We start from the raw sequence: 27,375 nt of genomic DNA, 5'->3' as shown, positions 1-27,375 counted from the left end.
TGTCAGTTAGAACAAAAATTTGACAGTTCCGAACAACTGACCGGCCGATATCGTCCGGCGGACTGTTAATAGTCAGTGGTCGGCTTTATGAGAGACGACACGCCGCTTGCGTGACGTGTGCGTGTGCGGCTCTAACATTTTACCGCACGCGCACGTGCACGTCACGCACCGGCAAGCCGGTGTGCACAGGCCTTTAATGTACACTTCCTAATACATAACTTTGGTGAATACATGGATAAAGGATACATTGGGCTAAGGCCTGAAAGGATAAGGGATTATGCCAGAAACCACAAGCCACAAAGATTAACAATCTACGTTGAATGTCTGGCTGTCGGCGTAAAACAAACGTTATATGCAAACAGTGTAAACTATTAGCCATATGTTTAAATAGAAACAACAATTGCTTCGAGAAGACCCATTACATTGTTGAATTAGTATCTTATATGTTGAAAACTTAAAAAATATGCGGTGTTAAATATACTATAAATAATATTAATTCATTACTTACCCTGCCGGGACATCAAATGATTTTTTCTCAAAAATGGACGGCAAAGTCGACTATGCCGTCTAAAAAATAGGTCGCGAAGCGCGGAGTTTATGGTCAGTCAAAATTTAAAAAGTTAAAAACATTGCAGTCTCGATTTTGGGACTGCAATGTTGCATACAAATTCCATTATTTGTCGAGTTCCAAACTTTTTAAAAGTTCAAATGGCCATATCAAATGAAGGCACAGGCCCATTAAACAGCCAAACAGATGATTAGTACCGCGACTATTTAGTTGTCTCAAATAGGTTGGCGTATTTTCGGCAGAAAAATACACTTCTATTTTTTAATAAAAAAATAAAAAGGCGGCAAGGGCTTTTCTCTGTGAAAATATATACGTAAGAACGTTGCTTTTGTAAAATGTTTCTATGATATTTATGTTTCTTGCACCATTTTTGAGAAAAGCACTATATATGACTCGGCTGGAAGGCTACTTGCTGGCTTCGGATTCAATTAAACGGACTCCCAAGGTCGTCCGTTTAAAACGAATCCTCAGCCTGCAAGTAGCTACTTCCGAGCCTCGACAATAATGTACTATTTAGGCCTTTGGGTACGGCAAAGGGTAAAACGGGACCCTATTACTAAGACTTCGCTGTCCGTCCGTCCGTCCGTCCGTCCGTCTGTCACCAGGCTGTGACAGACGGACGGACGGGTCACGAACCGTGATAGCTAGACACTTGAAATTTTCACAGATGATGTATTTCTGTTGCTGCTATAACAACAAATACTAAAAACAGAATAAAATAAAGATTTAAATGGGGCTTCCATACAACAAACGTGATTTTTGACTAAAGTTAAGCAACGTCGGGAGTGGCCAGTACTTGGATGGGTGACCGTTGTTTTTTTGCTTTTTTTTTTCGTTTTTTTTTTTATTTGCATTATGGTACGGAACCCTTCGTGCGCGAATCCGACTCGCACTTGCCCGGTTTTGTATTTATTGCACTTTCACTTGCTAAAGACTTTTAGACATCGTTGTAGAAATAAAGGAAGAAGCAGAAGAAGAGGCGTCACTCGGGCAAGGATGTATAAAAACTTCTCAGGAACCTTCGTATGCCGTGAAACTGAAGAAAGGAATACATTATCCACGTGAACTAAGGCGACCCATACTCCAGGACAATCATTTCATTGGTCAGGGCGTGTCCAAATACGCACGGTGTGTGTGGTGTCAACAATCTCGGACCAAATATATTTGTAAGCAATGTAAAGTGTCGCTTTGCTTAGAGATCTGTTTCGAAGAGTACCATACTAAACATTAATACGTAAAATTAAATTATGTAACCGGATTATATCGGATTGCTTGTACAACCATCCTTAAAATGTATAGTTTTTGTTTTATTATTTTTGTATGTAAGCGTTTGCATCACACTGTAATGTTGACAGAGGTAGTGATCCAAAGGACTCGAGCCCTGTTAGCTCTTTTTTTAGGGCTCGCCTAATCTCTTGACGCCTAAATAGCTAAAAGCCTATTTTTCTAATTAAATAGAAAAGGCTTTTAGGCGTCAAGAGATGAGGCGAGCCCTAAAAAAAGAGCTAACAGGGCTTTAGTCTTTTGGATCACTAGACAGAGGTGACTATACGAACGCTTAGAAATGGTTCAAATCGTCGGGATATACTTATTTAATATTTAATCCGTTTACATATTTTATTTCAATAATAACTGTCGCGGTCACCTAAAACAAGTGCAAATTATGTTTAAATAGTATTAACATTCATACAAATCGTTGAATAGACCCATCACATTTATACTGAAAAGTTTAAACATATGCGGCATGAAATATACGAATAAATTTGTATGTTGACTTTATCCTATCGTACGGGGATCACCCTATATCCCATATCATATACATATTGATAGTTTAGGAACTAAAATTCTAACCTATTGATTGATTAAAACTATGAAATTTAAGTTTTCGGTAAGTAGGAAACATATCTGATAATGAGTTTTGGTTTTCAACTAACTATATCCCCTTGATCTCGGGTCTTGGTCCCCGGTTTACGCTTGGTCCCCGGGTTAGTACAGCGTCGAAGTCTATGAAAGAAAATCATTCCACAATTTGATGCTATACAGACCAAGTATCGGAGACCAAGGCCTTGAAGCTTTTTAGTCAAGATATCGTTGATAGAAAATGTCAATAGAAACATAATGTATGGTTACAGGCACGTGAGCACGTGACTTTTCGTAGCATCTGTCATCTCGATGCATTTTTTCTTTCCGGTTGGCCCTCTAGGTATTATAAAGAAACTTGAGAGGTTTGTTCTGCAAGCAGGCAATAATTATGAAATAGTACATCAAACTTATAAACGAAAAGCTGTTACATATTTTTTTAATTGCAGGTCCAGTCCTCATAAAAGGTAACAAAAAGGGGGTATACAGGCTTCTATATCAAGGTTATATGTACTCAAGAGCTTCAAAATCCAAGAAGGGCGTGGTATGGAGATGTGTCGACAGTAAAGTTGAAGAGTGTAAAGCAAAAGTGACCACAGACGACAACCTGAATGTGGTGGTGTCCAAAGGAAAACATAACCATAAGAGCCCGCCTTTGGAATCTAAACCGAAGCACGTGTATTTTTCGACCTTAGTAACTTGAGTTAATTTTAATCGTAATTTTTAAAGCTTACCGAATAAAGAACTTATATTTTCTAGAGAATCCCAGATCGTCAAAAATGATATAGCTTTCTATGATTAACTATCAAATCAAACAACTATCTCTATGATCTATATGATTGATTATAAAATCTATCATCACACATAGAAATTTCGTTATCTGTCTCCACATCGCCTTCAGACGTTATCTGACGTAATTTCTATTTTCTTTTTTCGCGGAAAGCCCTCTGTTTGTATTTCATTTAATGCTTGTATCTCCTAACATTAGATATAATGATATTTTCTAATCATTGCTCGTAGGATAATAATAATTTAGATTGTTTTTTAAATACAATTTGTGTACGATAAGGGTAGTTATTAGTAAATATTTTAGGCTTAGTATTTTTTCATGTTTTATAAGAATATTGAAGACAACAATGTGCCTGTGTATATCACGTACCTAAATAGAAAAAGATATTGTAAGCTATACTATGTAGTAGGTACTTATACTTATTATTGTTATACTTACGCGTGCTTATCAATCCTGAATTTTTCTTTTAACAAGTTTCAGAAAAATCTTAAATATGATTTGCTTTTATGATTGCTATGCTACAAATTATATTATGCTACTAAAACACATATTTAGTAAATTTAGTCGATGGTTCACAAAAACCTAAAAACATGTAACAAGTGTTTTATAAAGCCTCGGGTGTCATTTATATTTTTAAGCTTGAACCCTAATTCTTTGAAAGTTGAATATCATAAAATTTGATAGTGTTTATGATAAAGTTAAAGTGTCCTTTTTTTGTGTATGTTACACCAGTTGGTCCCTGGATGCACCTGCGTTTGAAATGTATCATTCTGGTGGCACTACGGAACCGGTTCCGCTGCAGTGCCACATACCTATCTAGCATATTTCTCACGTAATTTCAAATTCGATACAGTTCTATATAAAACCGTTTTATAGGAAGCATCTCCGTTCGGCTTTTTTAAGATCAATGTTAAATTATCGGTTTGGTTTATATTTCCACCCGGTTGTATAATAGGTTGTATAGTGGGTATAATAGTCTGGGTTGTTTTCTATAATCCCAGTTTCCCAGTTATATTTTTAGAAAACGAATACCTACATACTTACATGTTTTATGATATATTTACAATAAAATAAATGTTTGCATAACAACACACAAAATTGGACAACTAACAACAAAAACTATATGTATATGTACTTACCTATACTACCTGTTACAGAATCGGTTTAAGGATATTAAACAACATTTATTTCTTTAGATATTACTTAAGTACAGTTATAAAATATAACTCTACTAATAAACTAACAGAGTTAGGGCCACATGCACCATTGAACTAACCCGGAGTTAACCAGTTAAACCTGCAGTTACCATGGTCATGGTTACCAGCACAAATTTGACACTGGGTTAGCGGTTTAACCGGTTAACCCCGGATTACTGGGATGTTGCAAGTGGCGCTTACTCAATTAGTTACGCGAACTATTTTTTTAATCTATTGACATTTTACTAGTAAGTTAAATGCAACTATTTGTAAAGTTTTCAGGCAAATAATAAGTACACATTGTTGATAAGGTTGTTTTCTAATTGAATTTTTATGGCCATTGCACCTTATTGCCAATCGACAATAAGAGTGTCCTTTTACTTGAAAATAATTATTTTTAATACCTATGTTTAGTGCTATTACATTTATGTATCTGATTATTTTACTTTTTACATGCTTCACTCATGTATCTACCTCAAATGTATGAATGAATTACTAAATGTTGAGGAATATAAGATTAAAAATATAAATAAGTAGAGGATGATACGTTTTGAGTAAGTACGAATAGAAATATAGGAATAGAAAATAAAAATACATACGAGAAATACGATCAGACCGATTCGTATTAATGGTTTTTCTTAAACATTATGACATGGTTTATAGTTTTTATTAAATAGATTTTGAAACTCGCGTGTTTTTCTATACCCCTTCCAATCACGAGTCACACGACCAACTTCGAAACGAAAGGTATTTTTTTAATTATCTGTGACATAACTACAGCCATTGTTATATGTACTTATAGTTCGTTTTTTTTAGCATTAAAAAGAACTCCACAGAAGCAAGCGTGCAGTTTTTATGAGGCTCGTTATTTGTTAATAATTATTGAATTATCTAATTTAGCATGGTCAATACATATAATTTACTTCAAATTATTACTGCTAGAAGTGCCGGATTTGGAACCACAAGCTTACTTCTGCGAAGTTCTTTCTAATGCTAAAAAAACGGACTATATATGTTTTTAATAATTCTTGACAGGTCGGGCGGTTCTCATCATGTCAGAAAAATGTAAGCCGCTTCTACTACACCGTCAATACAAATATTGGAGGCACCACGTGACTGTGGATAAGATTTGTTGGTATTGCTCGTCGACGAAATCGCAAATGTGCAAAGCTAGGGTGTACACGGACTTTTCTTATGCGTTTATATATTCGAAATATCAACACACTCATCCACCACGAAAATTCAGATGCTAATAGAGCATATATGTGACGTTATCTATGAAAAGGGACCTTATTGTCGATGGCGCTTACGCCATTATTAACGATGCTCCGATATAAATACAATACCGCGCGATGCTGTGCGGCGTATGCGCCATCGACAATAAGGTCTCTTTTCATAGATAATGCCCCATATTATACTATTTATTAACTTACGTTGACTGAAAGTATTAATTTATTATTGAAAACTTTCAGGTAGTAGATCTCACGATGTAATTATAGGTATTAAATCGCTTAACTAGGTTCTTGTGTGTTTCATTTGATCTAGGTGGCAGTGGCGGCGCGTCAAACATATCCATAGGCAAGCCGGGGCTAATTTGGCTTACATATTTCCTTTACAACTCTGCTCAAAAGTCCAAAAATAGGGAAACCGGTGGGAATCGGCTTTTATGGATGCGCCGCCACTACTAGGTGGAATACATTATATTTTAGACTGCTTAAAAATTTGAATGAACGTAACATGCAAATAAAGAAGGCTTTGTCAGTGCGTCTGAGATTCTAATTATTAAAGTGTGCCAAGGTTTTAAAAAACTAAAGGGAATCAGTCATTCACATACATCTTTGGGATGGGTCGGACAGTAATTTGACTCTATTGACGGTGTCTCTTCAGTTTACTCCTTTTTAATATGATCTGGATCAGCATATGTAATGGTAACGTCCTTGTGCGTGGCATATCTAAACAAAATCGTGAATGCTTTAAATTTGTTCCATAGATAGATCTTGTACTTACTTGAGGGTACTTGCAAACTTCCAGTGTCCGTGGTAACAGCGGTAGATGGCGCCACCCTCCTAATGCTGGACGGCTACTCGTTCTCCAACCCCTCCCCGTTGCCAGGAGGCGAGCGCTGGTTCTGCTCGGGCAGGACCAAGTGGAAATGTTCTGTGTGTCTCCATGTCAACGACGATTATGAGCTGGTCAGCATATCCAATGAACATACGCATTTGCCGCCGGTTTATGAAAAAACTAGTAAAGGGCTTTTTGTTGAGACTGTGCATTAGAATAGTACGCCAGACTTTTTCGAAGATACTGGTCTATATATGAAAACGACATCAGTAACGTGTCTAGTAGTGTAACGCAAAATTAGAAGAGCATTTTTGTAAGGTCAATGCGGAGAAGACCGTCTAATACAAGCTCTTTCGTTGTTTCTCTTGCGCTTGTACTATACATATACTCGTACTCTACTTACAGAAGGTCCGTATAGAAGGAGCAAAGCTCATAACATCGAGAAATTGTATTTCCGCTGGTCTTTTCCATATTGACCTTAATATTCAAAAGATCGATCCATGAATAAAGTTTTATAATAAGAGTCCAAATGGTAACGCTGGTAGAGTATGTTAAGAAAAACACTTAGATATCTGCTCTCTTTCTGTAGTCATCGTCTATAAGCAATCTGTGGTTGTTCAAGGCAAGATATATTATTGGCATTATTGCCTTTATTATGTAAAAAAGTTAACTATTATGAACCAGATAAAAACGTGTTGGTTGTGTTGAAATAATGTGCAGGGTGGTCGTAAATTGGCCATTTATAGATTTAGGAAGTATTAATATAAGACATGTTTTAATTTTAAAGGTGCAACACACTGCATCGATCACAATCCATTGTTTCATGCGAACAATTCAAAATCGAAGCAGTGTAATTGCGCCGTAAACTGTGAAGTACAAAAAAACAAAAATGTGCGCGATCTTTTATATTTATATAATAATATTTACTTTTCAAAATGTAGTTCCTACTCTTTGTATTATTTTTATGAGCTTTTATAATATTTTAGTTCCAGATTCAGCTTAGAATTTGTCTAGCGTCATCGTGATTTAGATTGAGTGATAAGATTTTGATCTCATTTAAGGAAAGAATATTAATTCCATTGTGTAAAAACAAATTGTTTTAGCAGTTAGGTACATTTATGGTTTACACAATAAATTATATTGTAAACGATTTTTTTGCCTTCAGTATACAAAAGCAGTATTATAAATCTACATTATATTTAATTTTATTGCTATGGATTATATCAATCTTGCCATGCATTGTACCTATGCAATACATGCAAAATAAATTATTAATTATTGGAAATTTACTAATGTCTTAATGAACACATGCGTGGAATACACTGGTAGATTGAATTATAACAAATTACCTATTTACCTAATACATGCCTTGCAATTACCGTACTATTATTATTGTAAAAAATTGACAACATGAGATTGATAGCCTGTTGAACATATTAAAAACAAATTTTACTAGAGATTTACAATTCATCAAAAAAATATCTTAACGTTAAGATTTTTTATTTTGTCCGTTATTTTAGGTCCAATAACATCAGCATGGAAGGTTGATATAACGAGCGATGAAAATGAATCGGAGTTCGACGCGTCAGATTATGAGGACCGAGACATTGCGCTTGATAGTGGCAGTGAGATGAGCTTAGATGAGAGTGAAGATTGTAGCGCAGTTAAAGATCGCAGCCGGTCGCCTACTCGCCGCCGCCGCACCCAATCTACCGATAGCCACGCTAGTCGGGACCGCTCAAGGTCGGGAAGGCGAAGCCGTTCAGTTGACTCGGACCCATCTAGCAAATCACGGAAATGGAGACAATCTTCCTATGATGATAAGGATCATTCACAGTACCAATCTTATCCTGCACTTACTTGTCGCTCACCCTTTGAATATTTCCAAGAATATTTCGACGATGAATTCTTTAAAACCTGCGCGGAATGTACCAATCTATACTATAAGCGCAAACACCGAGGCAAAGAGCTTAATACTACCGCGGCCGAAATCAAGAATCTCTTTGGAGTTTTTCTTGTTATGGGGTGTATCAGTTATCCCAGGACACATATGTATTGGCGCCAAAAGATGCAATTGCAGTTGGTGTCCAATGTTATGTCTAGGGACCGTTTCTGTTTGCTGCGTGAGCATATTCAAATAGTACCCACTGACAAGGCTCCAGCGGGGAATAAATCTGCTCTTTGGAAAGTGCAACCTGCAATCGATACCGTGCGTAAGGCTTGTAGGAAATTAGAAAGAATTCCATCATTTTATAGTGTACACGAGCATATAATACGGTTGGCTGGAAAATCTCACAATAAACCCTGCAGTAAATCCAAGCCTATCGGTTTAAAAAATTACATTGTTACTACTGGTGAAGGGCTTATAGTTGATTTTGAAATAAATTGTTCAAAGAGCCCAGAATTGGACCGCTCTATAGGAGAAGGGCCAGGAGTAATTCTTTGCTTAGCTCAAGACATTCCGCGTGGAAGCTGTATATATTTCAACAAATACTTCAATACAATTCCGCTGTTGGATAGGTTAAGCGAGATGGGTCTACACGGTACTGGTACCATAGGTGCAAACAGAGTACCGAACGGCAAGGAATTGAACCTCTCCGAGAAGGAAGATATGAAGAGTGGTGATATTCAACAGTATGTTTCTGGAGAAGTCGCGCTAGTTAAATGGGTCGATACTCGTAATAAAACTGTTTTGATAGCGTCGAACTGCACAGGAGGTGATCAAGTTAAAGCTGTACAGAAATTTAACAAGAAAGGTAAAGAATGCATTCCAGTGAAAGTCCCTCAAGTCGTTATGAATTATAATAAGAATATGGGTGGAGTTGATGGTCTCCACCAGGCCTTTGAATATAACAAAACACTAAGGTCTAAGAAATGGACACTAAAGGTTTTAATTCATCTTTTGGATTTGGCCGTAGCAAATGCTTGGCGACAGTATAGACTTGACCGTCAGGGACTAGGCCAGTCGTCGAGAAAAGATAAAGACTTACTTTGGTTTCGACTAGACGTGGCCGACTGTTTGACGAACTGCCCTGAAAGAGAAAGGCGAGAAGATGCCTCCGATACAGATGACAATGCATTATTAACTCTTGGCAAATACAAGCACACGGCTCCGCCGTCAGTAGGGAAGCGGTACGATGGATATGACCATCTGCCGATTGTTGACGATTCCATACAATCGCCTCGTGCCTGTCGCCTTGAACAATGCAATTCTAGAACAAAGGTTATATGCTCGAAGTGCAATGTCTACATATGCCTTTCAAGGGCTAATAATTGTTTCTTCGCATATCATAAGAAGTAGGTTAATCATAAATATAAGACTAATAAAGGATCTTGTATAATATGTACTTTTTGTGTGTTACTGTCCAAGTAAAAACCTGATGTCATTTTATTAACTGTAGGTAAATAATAAATTAAGCACAAAGTCAATGATAACGAGTATCTAACCTCTTTTATTTTTTAATTTAGTCACTTGTGTTGAAACTGCAATTAAATATTCTGTTCTAAATTAATATAATTTACATGGATAATGTTCATTATTTTCAAATATGACCGTTCGGATGCGAATAATGGGATGTACCTTTCCAATGGGGAATGTTATAAATTATGATGCAAAAAAAATTCCCACATCTCATTTCAGCTCAAATAATTACATTCGGCAACGGCAAGAGTGCACTCCTTTTCCACGATTACACGTTCAGTAACCCAACAGCAGTCGCTCAGGGGACAAAATGGAGATGCTCCGGCCGAACCGCCTACTCTTGCAAGGTTTACATTCACGTCGACAAGAATCTGCGACTCAGGAAATATGTTAATAAACATACTCATACACCCCCTCAATATGTTAGACATAAGACAGGAGTCTATACTAGGATGTCTGCTCGAAAACCGTTATAATTTTTGTGTATCTCCTGTTGGTAGAGTCATTGTATACATTAGGTATACTGTCTAGATCACTAACCATCAAATATGTTTAATTCTAATTTTTGTGTTATGTGTTTTTTAAGTTTCTTTCCTTGTTTTTTTTTTAAACGCAAACGCTTATTTCATACAATCTAATATACTCGACTGTATAAAACTCTATTTATGAGAGTATGTATACATTCTTTCACTTTATTGCAATATATTAAGGTGAAGAAGTATAATTACAAATATTTATGAATTCGATTGTACATAATTAGTATAGCAAATCAGTAGAAATATAGAAGTAGATGTAGTTGTAGAAAGTAGTTTAGTAGTCAGTTTAACGAATCGCTTCGTAGATTTCAGTTCCTTTTTTTCTGTTGCGTGCAACGTGTTTTTTTCTTCAGTTACAGTAGTTACATTGTCTACTGGTAACACCCTACTTATCGTTAACGGGTACACTTTTAAGAAAGGGGTGAACTTCACTGGTGGATCGAGGTGGTGGTGTAACGAACCTAACCAACGTAATTGTGATGCCTATGTTCATATCAACGACAAGTTTGAACTTATATTACATAATGAAAAGCATAATCATGATCCTGTACTTTGTAATGTGTTTCAAGACCGAATTATGTAAAAATCTTATGTTATAATTTAAATGTATGGCTGATCAGGGTAGGGGAAGTTGTTATTTTGTTTTAGCGTTTCATTTTTTAAACTGGTTTTGTTCGTTGAAGAATTATAAAGTAAAAATTTAATTATGTTTGTTACAATTTAGTCATCATTTAAAAATGTGATCTCAAGTACTTAATCTTAATTACAATTTGAAATTATTGTTACGTTTTATTAAATAAATGCATGATGTTATTTCGTTTAATTTGTATATTAGTATGTATATTCTAGAATCCCATTTTGTAAATCTAATAAGTATACTTTGTAGAATGAGTCCTATAATTATTTGAAAAACTAATAACAATATTTTATTTGTTGACAGTTGAATTAGACTCCAATTTAGAACTAGAAGTACTTGCCCAATACGAGGAACATTTAGTGGAACAACTAGAAGAAGTGGAACCAGAAGAAATAGTAGAAATGGATGAAGATGGCGAAGAGGTCGCTTTATTCGTGCAATCTCGCAAAGGACACACAATACTTCAATATGGCGGCCATAGATACAGAAAAGCGTACAGGTCTAAACATGGCATTAGATGGAACTGTTCCACAGACAAAGGATGCCCGGCGTTCCTTTATCTGAACGACAATGATGAAATCATCATGTCCAACAAGATTCACCGGCACAGCCTACCGTTCAATGAGAATATTGACACGGATCAAACTGGTACGTATTATTCACGGTTATCATAATATACATCATTTAAGTTGTATCAAGATTAAGCCAAGAAATTAAATTCCTTTTTAAAACATATTTCTGATGATACCTACGCTCAATGAAAATACAAGTGCCAATTTCAATCCATACCAAAATTGATTTGACTAAGCATTCTCCAATAAAATTTCGTATTACATTATAGAATCTCTATATTGAATAGCATCTCTTTTACCTAGGTATGTGCAATTGTTGAGTAAACTTGCACATTGTCTACCATACTGAACATTGTCGGACTTTAGAATTCTAGAACACAGCTGTTCATATAGTTCTGTGATTTCTAGTCACTAATGAATGAATGGTAGGCAATGTTGAGAATGTTAACGGTGGAGATGGAAATATAATTGAATCAGAGCTAAAGATGAAAAGATAATTTCGAATATTTTATTCCCAGATACTGCAGTCGTCATCACATCTCGTAAAGGCAAGGAGATGCTTCTCTTCCGCCAATACACCTACCGTCGGCAATACACCAAACCCAACAGGACACGATGGGTTTGCTCGACGCTCAAGAACTGCAGGGCTTGTGTGTTCACAGATGACGATAACTTCATCACTTCAGCTTTTGAAGAGCACTGCCATAATCCCCCTAAATATTACCTTAAACCGGATCATGTTCTAGGAGCTATTAGGGAGCCCCTTGTTGATAGTTAGATTATTATTAGTAGTAGTAGTAGATAGGTTAATTTTATTAAATGTTTAATCTTTGGACGCCTGAAGTTATCATTAGTAGGCTTGGCCATAGCGCACAGAAATTCGATAAGCGTGATGGCGTACGCTGTTATTGTAACCTTTATATATTTAAGTAAAATTAATGTTGACTCGCTTCCTCCTGTGCTGTGAGCGTGTGAGGTGTGAGCAGCGGTTTTGTAAGATGACGTAAGGCGTTCAAAGTACTAAGGAAAATCTGGTTAATTACCGACTAAAAGAACTGTTGTATTTAATTCTTAACATATTCCTAACGCGTGAATTATACAAAGACGGCGTAAGGTGAAGGCGCGGCGCAGGCTTCCTACATTTTGTATGTAAACGTCCTCACCTTACGCAGTCTAATTAATAATTACAGTATAATTTGCGCCACATAGTTAACATTTTATCCAGTGTACGTTACGTTAATCGACAAAATATAATTGAACCCTAGGGCCTCATAGAATCACGTCAAATTGACATTGAGGTTTTAGTTTGCAGGTAAGACTCCTTACGATTTTGTTACAAGCGTCATTGTCAGTTCTATGGTGGCCTGGATTATTTGACAGTTGATAAAAATGCTTAATTTTATTTTCTAGTTGTAAGCTGTGCTTGAAATGCAGTTATTAATTTTATTAATTGTGGTATGTAAGATATTTTTTTTGCTACCCGAAGTGTACTATTATACAATGTATGGTGTTTGGTTTAATTTAAGGGGACATATGAGAACTTATTAGGATTTATTTTGGAAATATCATCGAAAGTTAAAATCTAAGAATGGACCTACTAAATGAATGTCTCTTTCGTGTAGTTTTTTAATAATGCAAAATTAAGTAATTTGTGTCTTTTTTTTAATAAAATGCTAAATATGTTTACCAAATAGTTCGTAATTATTGTCTTAATTATCTTAATATAATTTACAACACCCAAAACATTTTTTTCTTTGCCTTTAAGGTTTTTTTTGTACAGTCACCAAAACTATTAGCTTATCAACCCTGCATACAAATATGGTTGCATTGCAGGGCTGACAAGCAGTAGGTTTTCTGACTGTACGTAAATGCCAGGTTTATGACTTACCCAGGCAATAAACAAACTAACTTCTGTTTTGAACTACAACTAAAATGCAACTAAAGTATGTACGGGGTAACTTCGATAATCATATTATCTGACAGGTTGGTTTTGACATTTAAACTTAGGTATTAACTGACATCCTTTTTTCAGGGGTAACTCAAGTATTGTCAAAACGCGGGCGTCCGCTGCTGATCTACAAAGACTACACATATTCGAAGCATCCCTCCCCAATGAGGAATGGTTGGCGATGGTACTGCTCCAAGGTCAAAGCCTGCAGAGCCTACATCTTCACGGATAAGGACAATAACTTGATGGCTGAGAAAGGAGTCCATCAGCATGAACCGTTTCCTCACAACCGGTCGTGGCCAATACCAATGCCAGCACAGGGATTAAAGAAAGAATGGCATCCAAAATCGGAACAATCTGAATACCGGGATTGAAATCCGATATAGCTTAGTCAAATTGTCTAATGAAAATGGTCCGTTTAAAATATTTTAAAAACATATTTATACAATTTATTAACGTAATTGTTACATTTTATTAATCAAAAGCTATCTTCTATTTCATCATGTTTTATAAAACGAAACTAAAGAAATCCAACACCGATATTTCGATATTGATCTTGATCTTGTTCAATATCGTCTAAATCGGTCTGATTCTCCGGTGTTTCGGGGTTCCGGAATTCCGGTATTCATTGCCAAGACAGAGAGTAGCACAATGAATATAAAAACCGGCAAATAGCATATCAGGCTATGTTCAATGTGGTGTTCTGTTAATTCCCATCCGTATCAGTAAATGTAGGTACTTAAAAGGGGTGTTGTATTGTATGAAATATAATAGGGACAAACCAAAGCTATTTTTGCGGCACTTACCTACATCCACTTACTTATTAAGAAAGGATGACTTTTTTTTACAAACATTAAAAAACGGCTCAACAAATCATGTTCATAATAATTTTAAATGAAAGTCCTTAATTCTTTCTTATTTTTAGTTCGATTTTTTTAGTTTTAGCTTTACTTTTATAATTTGTTTCTTACTTTTGGACCCATTGTTTTTAGAATTAGTTGCTTGTTACGTAGGTAGGTATTACTCTTGCATTTATAAATAATAATTGGCTATGATTAATTAAGTTCCTTTAAATTGTTATAAAGTACAACATATTCCGTCGAGTGGGGTTATATAATTATAGTAAGGTTAAGTACGTACTATGACATGATTCCTTTAAGTCAAAATACGACCATCGTTATCGTTGGCAAATATTATTTTTGTAATATAAACAATGGTGTTAAATATTTTTACTTAAAGCTTATTATCCCCAAAATGTCAAGTAAGGTCAATGTGGCTATTTCCGTTATAGGGACTATTCCGTCCACTAGCGTCTTTCTCGAACAACTAACAAAATAGATAATTTCATAGACAAAGCAGCGATTACATTTAGTTTCAGCTATCAAAAGTAAATGGTTTTTTTTTCTACTATTGAAAATCAAAGAAATATACGCTTGTGGACGGAATAGTCCCTATGACGGAATTAGCCACATTGACTTTAGGTACTTACTATGGTGTAGCGCTATCGGCGCTATAGGACTCCCAATATGATGATGCAACATCTGTTTTTGTGTCCTGCCTTTCTAGTGTTCTTGGTGTTTATTTTTAACTTTCGTTCCTAGTTAATACTTCGCCATACAGTTAAAATTATAAATATAGGTAGGTATGAAGAAACTATTAATGAAAATATTTTCAATTGTGTTATTTTAAGTAGAAACTTTACTATATACACTGAAATAAATGTCATATAGGTACTAAACAAAAGGTGATCAACGCCTCCAGTGCCCAAAGCTTACGTATATGACAGCGGTCGGCAACCTGCGGCCCGCGGGCCGCATGCGGCTCGTGAACCTGTCACTTGCGGCCCGAGAGCCGCCTTGGTTATTTTGTATGTAATAGTGATAAACAACAATGTCTCATAAAGTCATAAATATTAACAAAGTACGGCCCGCGTCACCTTCGTTAACTACTATGTGGCCCTTGGCTGCTAAAAGGTTGCCGACCGCTGGTATATGACATTTATTAATATTATATATAAGTTCACGTTTTTAGCAATATCGTAGATTTAGATAATTATAAATATGAATTCATTCTATTTTTATTACATTTATATTGGTAACGATTATGTGTTTTATTTTTTTAAGTTCGTATAAGAATCATATTATGATTCTTCTTCCAGGCGTTTACAAATGTTGTCAGTTGATTAATACATTTTTAAGTCTTTTTTTCTATAGGAACTGTGGTCAAGTTTAAAACTTAAAAACAAATGCATCATGATATCCCATTTCCTCGAACGCATCAAGCCTTGCTTTCTCGTTATTTTCAGATGTAAACATGGCCAGAAGAAAAACCAGAAAAACTCCTGCAGATAAGCGGGCTATAGGAAGACTAAGAAGAAGACAAAAATATGAAGAAATAAAAAATGATCCTCATAAATATGCTATAGAAAAGGAGAAGGACAGATTAAGGTATTTAAGACGAAAAAGAGAAAAGAAACTTAAAAGTGTAGCTGATATGACTCCATGGGAAAAAAGGATTCAAAGGAAAAAATGGAGAGAGAGCCGCAGACGGCACAGAGAAAGACTTAAAATGCAAAAAGTGGAAGAAATTCAGCAGATTCTAATTGATAACACGTCTAACAGTGACGACAACGATAATAAAAAAATGACATCATTAAGATACTAACTGAATTGACATGAATTTAAACGCGAAAATTTTGCATTTAACTTTAAAATACACATAGGTACAAATGCTAGAACATATAAGTTCATATAGGGTTACCGGATGACAGGAATTTTCCTGACATGTCAGGAATTTTGGCCTTTTGTCAGGAATGGGGACCGAACACGAAAATGTCAGGATTTTTTTTGAATTGATAGACTTTTTTATAAAGTACCTTTTTATTAACTTAAGTAAACTTACTGTGACTTTTTATTGTTTTAAGTTAATACAAATAATAAATTTATTAAAACGCGGCCATCGGATTGTATCTGGTAACCCTAAGTTCATATATCTAAACGAGATTAAAATAACTTTTTCATGTAATGTATTATTTATTCTGCATTTCAATCCAAAACCAACCCCTTACGAAGCGGCATTCTAATACTGCGAGTCAATTAGAATTTCTAATTTCATAAATCTGAATTAAATTAGATACTGATTTGACTCGCAGTGTATTCTTTTCGTTCAACAACTGTGTGCAATATTGACCGCTCCACCTTTGCAGCTTTCCTTCGCTGCGTCTTCCGGGCGAACTACTCTTGCTAACTATTTTGATAATCTAACCAATAATAGCCTTCTTGTTACAAATTGAATGCCGTAATATTCCATTTTCAATTTTCAGAAACAACGATCAATGAAATTGTAATTCCAGTGACTCCATTCCACCATGAAAGTACGAGTATACCTCCTATTGTTGAGTCTGTCGAACCAAAAACCAAGAAGCCCAAACAAAGTGCTACTACAGTGTTGCCAGCTCGTCTCACAGACAGACATTTCCCTTCAAAGATTCCAGCTACTACGGGGCAGAAACGCCTGCCTTGCAGAAGATGCCATGTCTGCAGTAATACTAAGAAGTTCAATAAGACGAGAAGGCAAACTAGATACTGGTGTGACCAGTGCAACGTTGCTTTGTGTGTGGAACCTTGCTTTGAGATGTTTCACACTTGGGCTACATATTGAGATGCGAAAGTATGTTTTAGGTACCCACGTTTCGCCTTTAACTCATACATTTAAGTCATGATCCTATTTAGCGTCTTATGTTGTTTACGTCTGCATAGGTATCTTCTTTTTATTTCTATGATGTGGCGTTAAATAAATGTATTTCCTTCTTCTTATCATTGTTTTAGTTTTCGAGTTGTATTGTATTGACTAGGTATCCGTTTGAATTATTAGGAAGTTGTTGAAACATGTACCTAGTTGCAGTTACTTATTTTTTTGCAGATGTTTTCAAGTTATTCCTTGAAGCACCTCCCAGTTCATTAATAAAAAAACACCTTAGATTAGTCGGAGTTACCTAAAGACTAAAAAATTAAGATTACTAGGATATTCTTACATTTCGAAAAGTTCTAATAAAGAAATAGCAGAACGACAAATGAGATCAGCTTGTAGTTGTAAAGCAAAATGTTACGAAATTTTCAGTGTTTTACTAAAAATTACAGTACCCTATTTTCCAACATTTTTGGAAAGATCACTAAATAGCCTGAGAGAAGACAGTAGTACGTACATCGTAAATAGAGTGACGCGAGTGGGAAAGCGAAGATGTATATTATCATGCCGCGATCAGAAAGGGATTAGAAATAACAGATTTCCATACACTTACGTCAAAATCAATATGGATTGACAGCTATCTCAATCCCTTTCTAATCGCGATTCAGTAATAGTAGACAGGACTTCACTGAGAAAGTATATCTACTTAATATACGATTCGAGAAAAAGAGAATAGAAGAAGAGCGAAACTGGCTGCGTTAATACTCTGCACGTTGCAGCAACTCTGAGCCCATGACGAAATTGAAATAAGGAGACAATCTGGGCTACCACGAAAATCGCAGTTCGCAAATTGCAGGATGTTTCTCTGTCACTCTAATTACGCCTTCATTGGAGTAATAAAGAAAGATCCCAGCAATTTGCGAGTTTTCACGGTAGCCCTTCTAGGAATAATCGATGAAATGGTGTACCTAAGTGTAGCCATCCCAATTGCAATCATAGGGCAAATGCAACTACTCAGAAGATTCAAGAATGTGAGTTTAGAGCTAACTCTCTTGTATTCATGACTTTCGTCAGTCATAAAAGAGACTTCACCCATGGTGTAAGTGGCTCTAGGTCAGACTCACTTCTTGTATTTTTAGAGCAGTTGATTTTTCTTTTTAGTCTCAATTGCCCTTGCTGACCGTAATTGCTTTGACAATTTTATTTGTTATTTTCAATTTTCAGAAACAACGATCAATGAAATTGTGATTCCAGTGACTCCATTCCACCAGGAAAGTACGAGTATACCTCCTATTGTTGAGTCTGTCGAACCAAATACCAAGAAGCCCAAACAACGTGCTACTAAAGTGTTACCAGCTCGTCTCACAGACAGACATTTCCCTTCAAGGATTCCAGCTACGGGGCAGAAACGCATGCCTTGCAGAAGATGCCATGTCTGCAGTACTACTAAGAAGTTCAATAAGACGAGAAGGGAAACTAGATACTGGTGTGACCAGTGCAACGTTGCTTTGTGTGTGGAACCTTGCTTTGAGATGTTTCACACTTGGGCTAAATATTGAGATGCGAAAGTATGTCTTAGGTACCTACGTGTCGCCTGTAACTCATACATTTAAGTCAGGCTCCTGCTGGAAACCAGCGCCACTGTTGCCGAGTGGGGATCCTACCCAAGTAGCACAGATAGCTCTATAACAACTCACTTTTAGTTCTATCTAACGCTCTGTGCGTTTTAAGACACTTATAACAGCACACTCGTGGTCCTACAGCTGTATAATAGATTTCAGTGATATTTATATAGCTTAGGGCTGATTAAAAGCTGCATTACGGCTCTGAAAACTACCATTAATACGCAAAGAGTGATATAATGGTATATTTGCTACGAACCTATACAGCTTTAAGGGTTATCAAATGCTTTAACCGTTATAAGGTCTGTTTAGTGGATAAAATTACGCCATGTGCTGTATAAGGAGGTAATTGTGGACTTTTATTACGTTGACTTATTAAGGGAGCACAAGTGAACTATTATGAAGCTAATAGACGTATAATGGAAAACATGTGGCACATTATACAGCTTTTCGCTTAACATGTTTACCGCTAAGCAGCTTTTATTACGCTGACTTTTAAGGGACCACGAGTGAACTAATATGAAGCCAATAGACGCATAATGGAACACCTGTGGCGCATAATACAGCTTATCGCTGAAGGTGTTTACCGCTAAGCAGCTTTTATTACGCTGACTTTTTAAGGAAGCACGAATGAACTATTATGAAGCCAATAGACGTATAATGGAACATACGTGGCGCATAATACAGCTTATCGCTGAACATGTTTACCGCTAAGCAGCTTTTATTACGCTGACTTTTAAGGGAGCACGAGTGAACTAATATGAAGCCAATAGACCTATAAATGAAACACATGTGGCGCATAATACTGCTTATCACTGAAGATGTTTACCGCTAAAGCAGCTTTTATTTTGCTGACTTATTATAAGGGAGAACGAGTGAACTGTTATGAAACCAATAGACGTATAATCGAACACATGTGGCGCATAATACGGCTTAGCGCTGAACATGTTTACCGCTAAGCAGCCTATTATACTACCATTGAGACTGTGTGTATAGCGGCTATTTAAACGTTCACAAGATACCTTATAACTGTTTAGAGGTTCACTAGTGTATCGAAAGAACGACTTGGACTTTATAGTGGTTCACTTAAGTATCTTAATCAGATATATAACAGTCGTATGCTGCATATTAGAATTTTAACGGTTCACGTTGCTTTTTAACATTGACCGCCATTTTATTGTATATAACCTACAAAATTTAAATTACTTTTCCAACTTTTAAGGGCAACAATAACGTTTTGTGCATGAGTTCTTAACCTAAATCACTAGTTTAGCACTTCCTATAACGTATTATTAACTTTTTATCTCATAATTCCGTCCAAACCACTAAAATAGTTTTTACACAATAGCTTATTTATATCATTAATTTAAATAAATCCTGATTATTCTCGTGGCGCATTGAAATTTTCTTAGATAATGTATATATATAATGTCAATAAACTTGCATTCCCAAACATCTTTCTCACATTAATATATAAAAGATCATGTACTAACATGTAACTAAACACTTTAACAAAATGACTTATGGTGTTGTTGCGCTAAAGGTTTTTGCTTCAATATAAATATGTTTTTTAAGGCAGAGGTGTAAAAGTATGTTAATTATTATCTTTTATTCAGCCCAACGTCAATCTTTCCCGGTATTAGGGCGCACATGTGACATATTAACTGAATAAAGGGTAACTGGTGGTCTCTTACCCAGTCAATATACACCTCTTATAACTCCTGTTACCCCTTATAATTCCATTAAATTGCTGCTACAATGCTCTTAAACAGCTATGTGAACTTAAGGCTGCATAATTTGTGCCCATTTAAGAGTTATAAAAGCTGAAAAGAGGCTTATACAGCTCTTATGCAGCTTTTTTATTCCAGCTTCAAGCGTATTCGTACTTCATTATGCGGCTGCTATACAGCTAATCTGTGCTACTTGGGTATTTAGTGTCTTATGTTTTTCATGTACATATATCTTCTTTTTCTTTATTTGTTTACTCTGATGTTACGTTAAATAAATGTATTTTTCTACTTATTATTATTGCTCGTCCTTATAGTAGTTTTCGAGTTGTATTGTACTGACTAGATATCCCTTTGAAAAGGAAGTTGTTGAAACATGTAGTTGCGTATTTTTTTTTTGCATATGTTTTCAAGTTGTTCCTTGAAGCACCTCCCAAATCATCAATGACAAAAACACATAAGATTAATTGGAGTTACCTAGAAACGAAAAAAATAAGATTACTAGGATATTCTTACATTTCGAAAAGCTCTAATAAAGAAATAGCAGAACGACAAATGAGATCAGCTTGTAGTTGTGAAGCGAAATGTTACGAAATTTTCTGAAAATGACGGATACGCTATTTTCCAACATTTTTGGAAAGATCACTAAATCATCTGAGAGAAAACAGTAGTAGGTACATCGTAAATGGAGTGATGCGAGTGGGGAAGCGAAGATGTACAGTAGACAGGAGTTCACTGAGAAAGTATACCGTCATTATAGCCAACTTTGCCCCCAGGGGAAACTTTGCCCAAAACGACAATTTTAAACAAATTCGTTAATGTAGAAAAATCTAAAATACTTATGGCCACCCTGCTATTTTTAGTAGAAAATAGATTATATTTGTGACAAAACTATATATAGTAGTATACCCTATAATGGACGTGGAACCAGTAATGGGACAAAAAAACATAATTCCTCTAAAATAAGTATCTAAAAGTAGTTTATAAACACTGGCTGTATATTATCATAAATAAGAGCCCTAGAGCTGTTTCAGTTTGAAGTTTCATTAAATTTGGTTGTTTTTTAAGAAATTGGCGCCAACCCAAAAGTTGTCGTGTCACTGAAAAAAAATACCACTACGAATTCTTAACAACTTCGCTAAGAGAGGTGAGTTAATTTATGAAATTTTGATTAATTAATACTTGATGAAAACTAGAATGTGTTTTGTTAATTGCATTTACCATGGGATAAGGTATACAACACACTATGTTGTGACTCCACAGATGTAAAAAAAATAGTGGTATTTGGCTCAATCCCATTATAGGAGCTGTAAAACTGCGTGTCTCCTATGATGGGACAATTGACAGAATGATGCTTGCCATGCCATAATTTCATGTTTAAACAATACAAAAGTAAAATGTAGTTACGAAATATGTCAATCAGGAGGTATTCTCGGACTTCGGATAAATTAATATCGTTTTTCCAAACTTTTATTTAACGTGCCCTGTTAGTTAGTGTGGGTCCAATCTTGGTAGCTGAATTTGAGCCACTTTTCGATTTCCGATTTAGTTGAAATTTTGTGTAAGTACGTAATTAAGTATGCAAATCGGATGATAATGCAATATTATGATAACATGGACCTGATCTGATGATGGAGATAGGAGGTGGCCATGGGAACTTTATCGCAATAAACCCTAACTAATTGTGTTTGGGTATTTTAGAATTGTCTCGATGGATCTAATACAATAATAATTGGCTGTGGAAAGAAAAATACATTCAGCGATAAAAGCTTATACCAAAAATTGATTTTTTTGCCGTAACTTATTCCCCATTTCAACATTTTATACTGATAGAGCAATGTTCATTATAGGGGGCCCATCACTGGATCCACGTCCATTACCGGGGGCCCATTACTGGAGCTTTGGTGTCCATGACTGGAGAAAAAAAGCATAGTTTTAATTTGTTAAATATGTGGAAACTAATTGCAGTATCTTTGATACAACACGCCTAAAACATGAAAGAGGGATAGGACTTTCATCTTTTAACACGCTAAGCGGTAGACCATTTACATGTATAAGGGAAATATCATAAATACTCCAAATTTCCTCTTAAATGTCCCATGACTGGTGCTGTTACTATACCAAACATGTGCACAACTTGACTTGGGAATTTTCAGCGAGTTGTCAAAAATATAGGGTATATTTCGGCGGGCAAAAAATTGTTGTAAATGAATGCAAGTAGAAAATAATTTAAAACCCTTTGACAAGTATTTCCGGGTTTCAGTTATAAAACATGAAGCATAGATTATGTTTAATCTAAAAAGGCCTAAAGACATAAAAGTTTTGGCGGTGGACAATGTAATTCGGTAATTTACAGACCTATGGATGCCAACATTGCCCACCACCAAAAACGGCTCAGGGTTGTCGCCAAAAAAGTGGGTAAAAACACGATTTTTTTTTTCTTTAATGAAACTGATGCGTTTGATCACTATGGAAGTGCTGAGCAAAACAAAGTCATATGATGTCATATATTTTTTTTAGAAATTAGTGTTTTTTCAAAAAAAGCGGGCAAAGTTGACTATGTCATGTTTCTAAACACTCTGCCCATAGGAGAGAGATTTGTTAGGTAATCTGTCAAGAAACATATGAATAGTGGTTTGGCTATTTCGTAGGTTATTAAGGTCCATTTTTATATACCTTCATATAAAAATTAAAAATAATCTCAAAGAAAATCAACGTATTGTAAGCTGTAAGTATGTAGGTGTCTACCTATTTAGGTAGGTGCTTATTCCATGATAAGATTATTTCAATAGGTCACACACGACGAATAAAAAGCTATGATTTTATTTAAACAAAATTATGTTCCATTAAACAAAACAGCTGTATGAAATTAATTATTATTTCGAAAAATGTATCTAACTAGAAAAATGATAATGAATGTTCCATTCTAGGCTACATCTTCGTTGGACCAACGAGTATGGAGTTTAACCAGAGATTATTCATGCAAAGACAACGAAACACAGAAAAGGTGCGAAAATACAGAGAAGCTATAAGAGCAGATCCCGAGAAGTACCAGGAATATCTCAGAAAACGTTCGATTCGAGAAAAAGAGAATAGAAGAAGAGCTAAACTGGCAGCGTTGAAGCTCTGCACGTTTCAGCAATTCTGAGCCCCTGGTGAAATTGGAATAAGGAGACAATCTGGGTTATTACCGTGAAAAACGAAGTTCGCAAATTGCGGGATCTTTCTCTGTTACTCTAATTACGCCTTCATTGGAGTAAAAGAGAAAGATCCCCGCGATTTGCTATTTTTCGTGGTAGCCCCTCTGGGAATAATCGATGAAACGGTGTAAGGGTAGCCATCCCAATTGCAATCATGGGGCAAATGCAACTATGTACCTACTCTGAAAATTCATGAATGTGAGTCTAGAGCTGACTGACTCCCTTGTATTCATGACTTTCGCCAGTCATTCATAAAAGAGACTTCACCCACGGTATAAGTGGCTCTAGGCTATACTCACTACTTGTATTTTTAGAGTAGTTGATTTTTCTTTTTAGTCGCAATTGCCCTTGCTGACCGTGATTGCTTTGACAATTCTTTATTTGTTATAAATGAGGACGCAGCTCGGTTCGACGACGCGAATTCTCGAGCTTCGAGTTTACGATTCGCAAAATAATTTATTATGTCAAATTAATTTGGAATATACTCAATGTTACTCGAACGCTTTTACTTATATCTACATAATTATACCTCAATGCGTACATAGGGAAATACAGTCACGTTCCGTGATTGTTGGACCATTTAAGGTGTAAGTATTGAACAACCAATTTAGCTAGGACTAGGACCCTAAATGACTTAACAATCACGGACCGTGACCATAGGTACCGATATGTTTGGTCAGCATGAAATGGATATTATACCTACTAGATAGTCACAGACGAAATCAAATATATCAATGTGTATGGTAGCATTACGAGGGACGTCTGAAAACTTCTAAGCCTAAGATACAAAAACACAATTTTCAAAGGTAAATCACTGTTTATTTTTCGATATAATCTCCTCCCAAATCAATGCACTTTTTACATTTTTAGTGTTCCGTACAAAACTTTTTAGTGTTCCGTACAAAACTTTGTTTACGGAACACTTATGGGATCACTTCGGTCTTGCAAATCAGTTAAATACGTTTTTCTCAGAGACCGTTTGACATAGATACCTAAAATTTGGAACAGTTATAGCAATTACCACCACTCATATTGTAAATAAGTCAAAACTGCTTATTTCTTATTAAAGGGGGAAATTTAGGGGGTTGAGAGGGGTAGGCTGAAACTTTTTTCATTTGTAAGAATCGTGTGGGGTACCATTAGAAAGCTTGCAAAAAATTGAGTCGATGGACTGATTTTGACTTCATTTTAGACTGCAATAGTTTCGTCAAAAAATGCATTTAAAGTTGCAAGTTTTCATACAAAAATTTTCACCTCTGTCCTGGCGATTTTCGCGAAAACTATAGCTAACAGGCAGCTGACCAGTCAATACCCAACTTAAAGAAGCATGGAGACGGCGGGAAAATTATCAGCTTAACTTTATCTTTATTAGTTTTTCAACTGCAGCTTGACCTTTGGTTGCTTAGGGCTAGCTAACTGATGCTTACACTGGTCAATTCATATTAGGCGAGAAACATCCTTAGTTAAAACTTTGGCATTGAAATTTATGACTTATGTCTTTGACACAAAGTTTAATTCTGCTTGCTTATTTTTGTGGGATATTTAATTTTATCTCAATAGCCTACTATAAGTATGCGAGAGATCTACAAAATCCGACCTTATTATATTGCAAATAAGTTTCAATTTCGAACGGGCTTTCCAACCAATGGACTAGGCAATTTAAAAAATCTGCAAAATTCAAATTAAGAATTCCGTTCTTGACTGTCGTTGTGTTTTTTTTTCCACAATAGGACACATAGAGTTAGTAAGGCGTATAGAGATAATATAGTACATTATTGTCGAGGCTCGGAAGTAGCTACTTGCAGGCTGAGGATTCGTTTTAAACGGACGACCTTGGGAGTCCGTTTAATTGAATCCGAAGCCAGCAAGTAGCCTTCCAGCCGAGTCATATATAGTGCTTTTCTCAAAAATGGTGCAAGAAATATAAATATCATAGAAATATTTTACAAAACCAACGTTCTTACGTATATATTTTTACAAAAAAAAGTCCTTGCCGCCTTTTTATTTTTTTAATAAAAAAATAGAAGTGTATTTTTCTGCCGAAAATACGCCAACCTATTTGAGACAACTAAATAGTCGCGGTACTAATCATCTGTTTGGCTGTTTAATGGGCCTGTGCCTTCATTTGATATGGCCATTTCAACTTTTAAAAAGTTTGGAACTCGACAAATAATGGAATTTGTATGCAACATTGCAGTCCTAAAATCGAGACTGCAATGTTTTTAACTTTTTAATTTTTGACTGACCATAAACTCCGCGCTTCGCGACCTATTTTTTAGACGGCAAACTCGACTTTGCCGTCCATTTTTGAGAAAAAGTCATTTAATATTTATGAACAGCTTTGGCCTCATGTATAGATTTTATTGAGAGTATCTGATTCGTCGAAACAATATACACAATATTCCTTTTCATTAAGTACCATTACATTTCTGTATTAATTGTGTAATTATAATATCTATTAATTATATTCAGTACTTATGTATATTTTTGAACGGATCGGTGAGCAACAAGATTCAGGGCTATAACCGCGAAAATAGAAGTTCGCAAATTGCGAGCATTTTTCTCTGTCACTTTAATTACGCCTTCATTGGAGTAAAAGAGAAAGATCCCCGCAAATTGCGAATTTCGGTTTTCGCGGTAGCCCCTCAGTCCTGTTACGAGAATAGTACATTTCGATGCTAGTGCGGAAGGTATGTCATTACTTCACGAGTACCGAGATATCTTGCCACGAGCCGCAGGCGAGTGGCAAGACTCGGTACTCGTGAAGTAATGACATTTCCGCACGTGTATCGAACGACGTTTTTTAATACAGTTGCGAAAAAATAAGAAAAACATTGTTAATCGTACACTAAACAAAAGTGGTAACAGTGACAGCTCGGTTAGACGTCGTCTTTAAGTATATTATATCTATGGGCGTTTGGCAGCTATTCCGTTCCATTCAGTCAACTTATTAAGAACGGAATTTTCAATATTGAATATTAAAAAATAAACGTGTTATAATGATGAAGAGGTAAGTAATTAAATATGAAATATGTAATACTTTTCGTATTCTTACATTAACGGTAGGTTTTTATGCTGATTACGACGTTTAAAGGAAACTAATATTAACACTCATCAATAAGTAGTCGTGAATTGGAACAAGTATAAATTTAAAAAAATTGGAAAAGTAAAAAGCACTAGTTCGAGATAACCAACTTTCCGCACGCTAAACAGCTACGTAAAGTAGCACTTTTTGAGCAACTGTATTAAAAAATAATTTTGGAAGACATTAATAGTATATGACAGTTAAATATCACAGTTTTTAGAAACAAAGGTAAAATTAACGAAATATTTAAAGTAAGCCGATCTTGTTTTTTAGCAGTTCTAAATAATATTAAAGTCTATATATATGGCATAGAACTAGAAACAAAATCAAATAAAAAATAATAATGAGTTCTAAATTCAAATTGAAGGAGTATAACATTTAAAGTATTATAGGCCAAGCGCGCACCACGATATTAATTTTTGCGACACGATTTTAGAATCGCGCTGTAATATATCGCAGAAAATT

General features: G+C 35.6%; 2 protein-coding genes across 2 annotated transcripts; both read left to right on the top strand.

Annotated features, from left to right (window-relative positions):
• The first annotated feature begins 6,483 nt into the window (after window positions 1–6,483).
• LOC134672341 (piggyBac transposable element-derived protein 3-like) lies at window positions 6,484–11,103 on the top strand. The gene is made up of 3 exons (XM_063530235.1): window positions 6,484–6,658; window positions 7,996–9,776; window positions 10,116–11,103. The coding sequence occupies exons 1-2, from the start codon at window positions 6,484–6,486 to the stop codon at window positions 9,774–9,776; spliced, it is 1,956 nt and encodes a 651-aa protein (XP_063386305.1). The 3' UTR covers window positions 10,116–11,103.
• A 251-nt stretch (window positions 11,104–11,354) lies between these two features.
• Window positions 11,355–12,421, top strand: LOC134679581 (uncharacterized). Its single transcript, XM_063538535.1, has 2 exons — window positions 11,355–11,717; window positions 12,160–12,421. Exons 1-2 carry the CDS (start codon window positions 11,471–11,473, stop codon window positions 12,417–12,419), a joined length of 507 nt encoding a protein of 168 aa, XP_063394605.1. The 5' UTR covers window positions 11,355–11,470; the 3' UTR covers window positions 12,420–12,421.
• The last annotated feature ends 14,954 nt before the right edge of the window (window positions 12,422–27,375 follow it).

This window comes from Cydia fagiglandana, chromosome 2, assembly GCF_963556715.1.
Source record: "Cydia fagiglandana chromosome 2, ilCydFagi1.1, whole genome shotgun sequence".
Lineage (NCBI taxonomy): Eukaryota > Metazoa > Arthropoda > Insecta > Lepidoptera > Tortricidae > Cydia > Cydia fagiglandana.
The sequence above is the reverse complement of the archived record's forward strand: the minus strand, read 5'-3'. Positions and strand labels throughout refer to the sequence as shown.

What these genes read in the sequence shown, in the direction of transcription:
- LOC134672341 (XM_063530235.1), top strand. Translation starts at nt 6,484, where the DNA reads ATGCTGGACGGCTACTCGTTCTCCAACCCCTCCCCGTTGCCAGGAGGC. An exon ending in GCCGGTTTATGAAAAAACTA is followed by an intron (nt 6,659 to 7,995) that starts GTAAAGGGCTTT and finishes CCGTTATTTTAG; the next exon opens with GTCCAATAACATCAGCATGG.
- LOC134679581 (XM_063538535.1), top strand. Translation starts at nt 11,471, where the DNA reads ATGGATGAAGATGGCGAAGAGGTCGCTTTATTCGTGCAATCTCGCAAA. An exon ending in TATTGACACGGATCAAACTG is followed by an intron (nt 11,718 to 12,159) that starts GTACGTATTATT and finishes TTTTATTCCCAG; the next exon opens with ATACTGCAGTCGTCATCACA.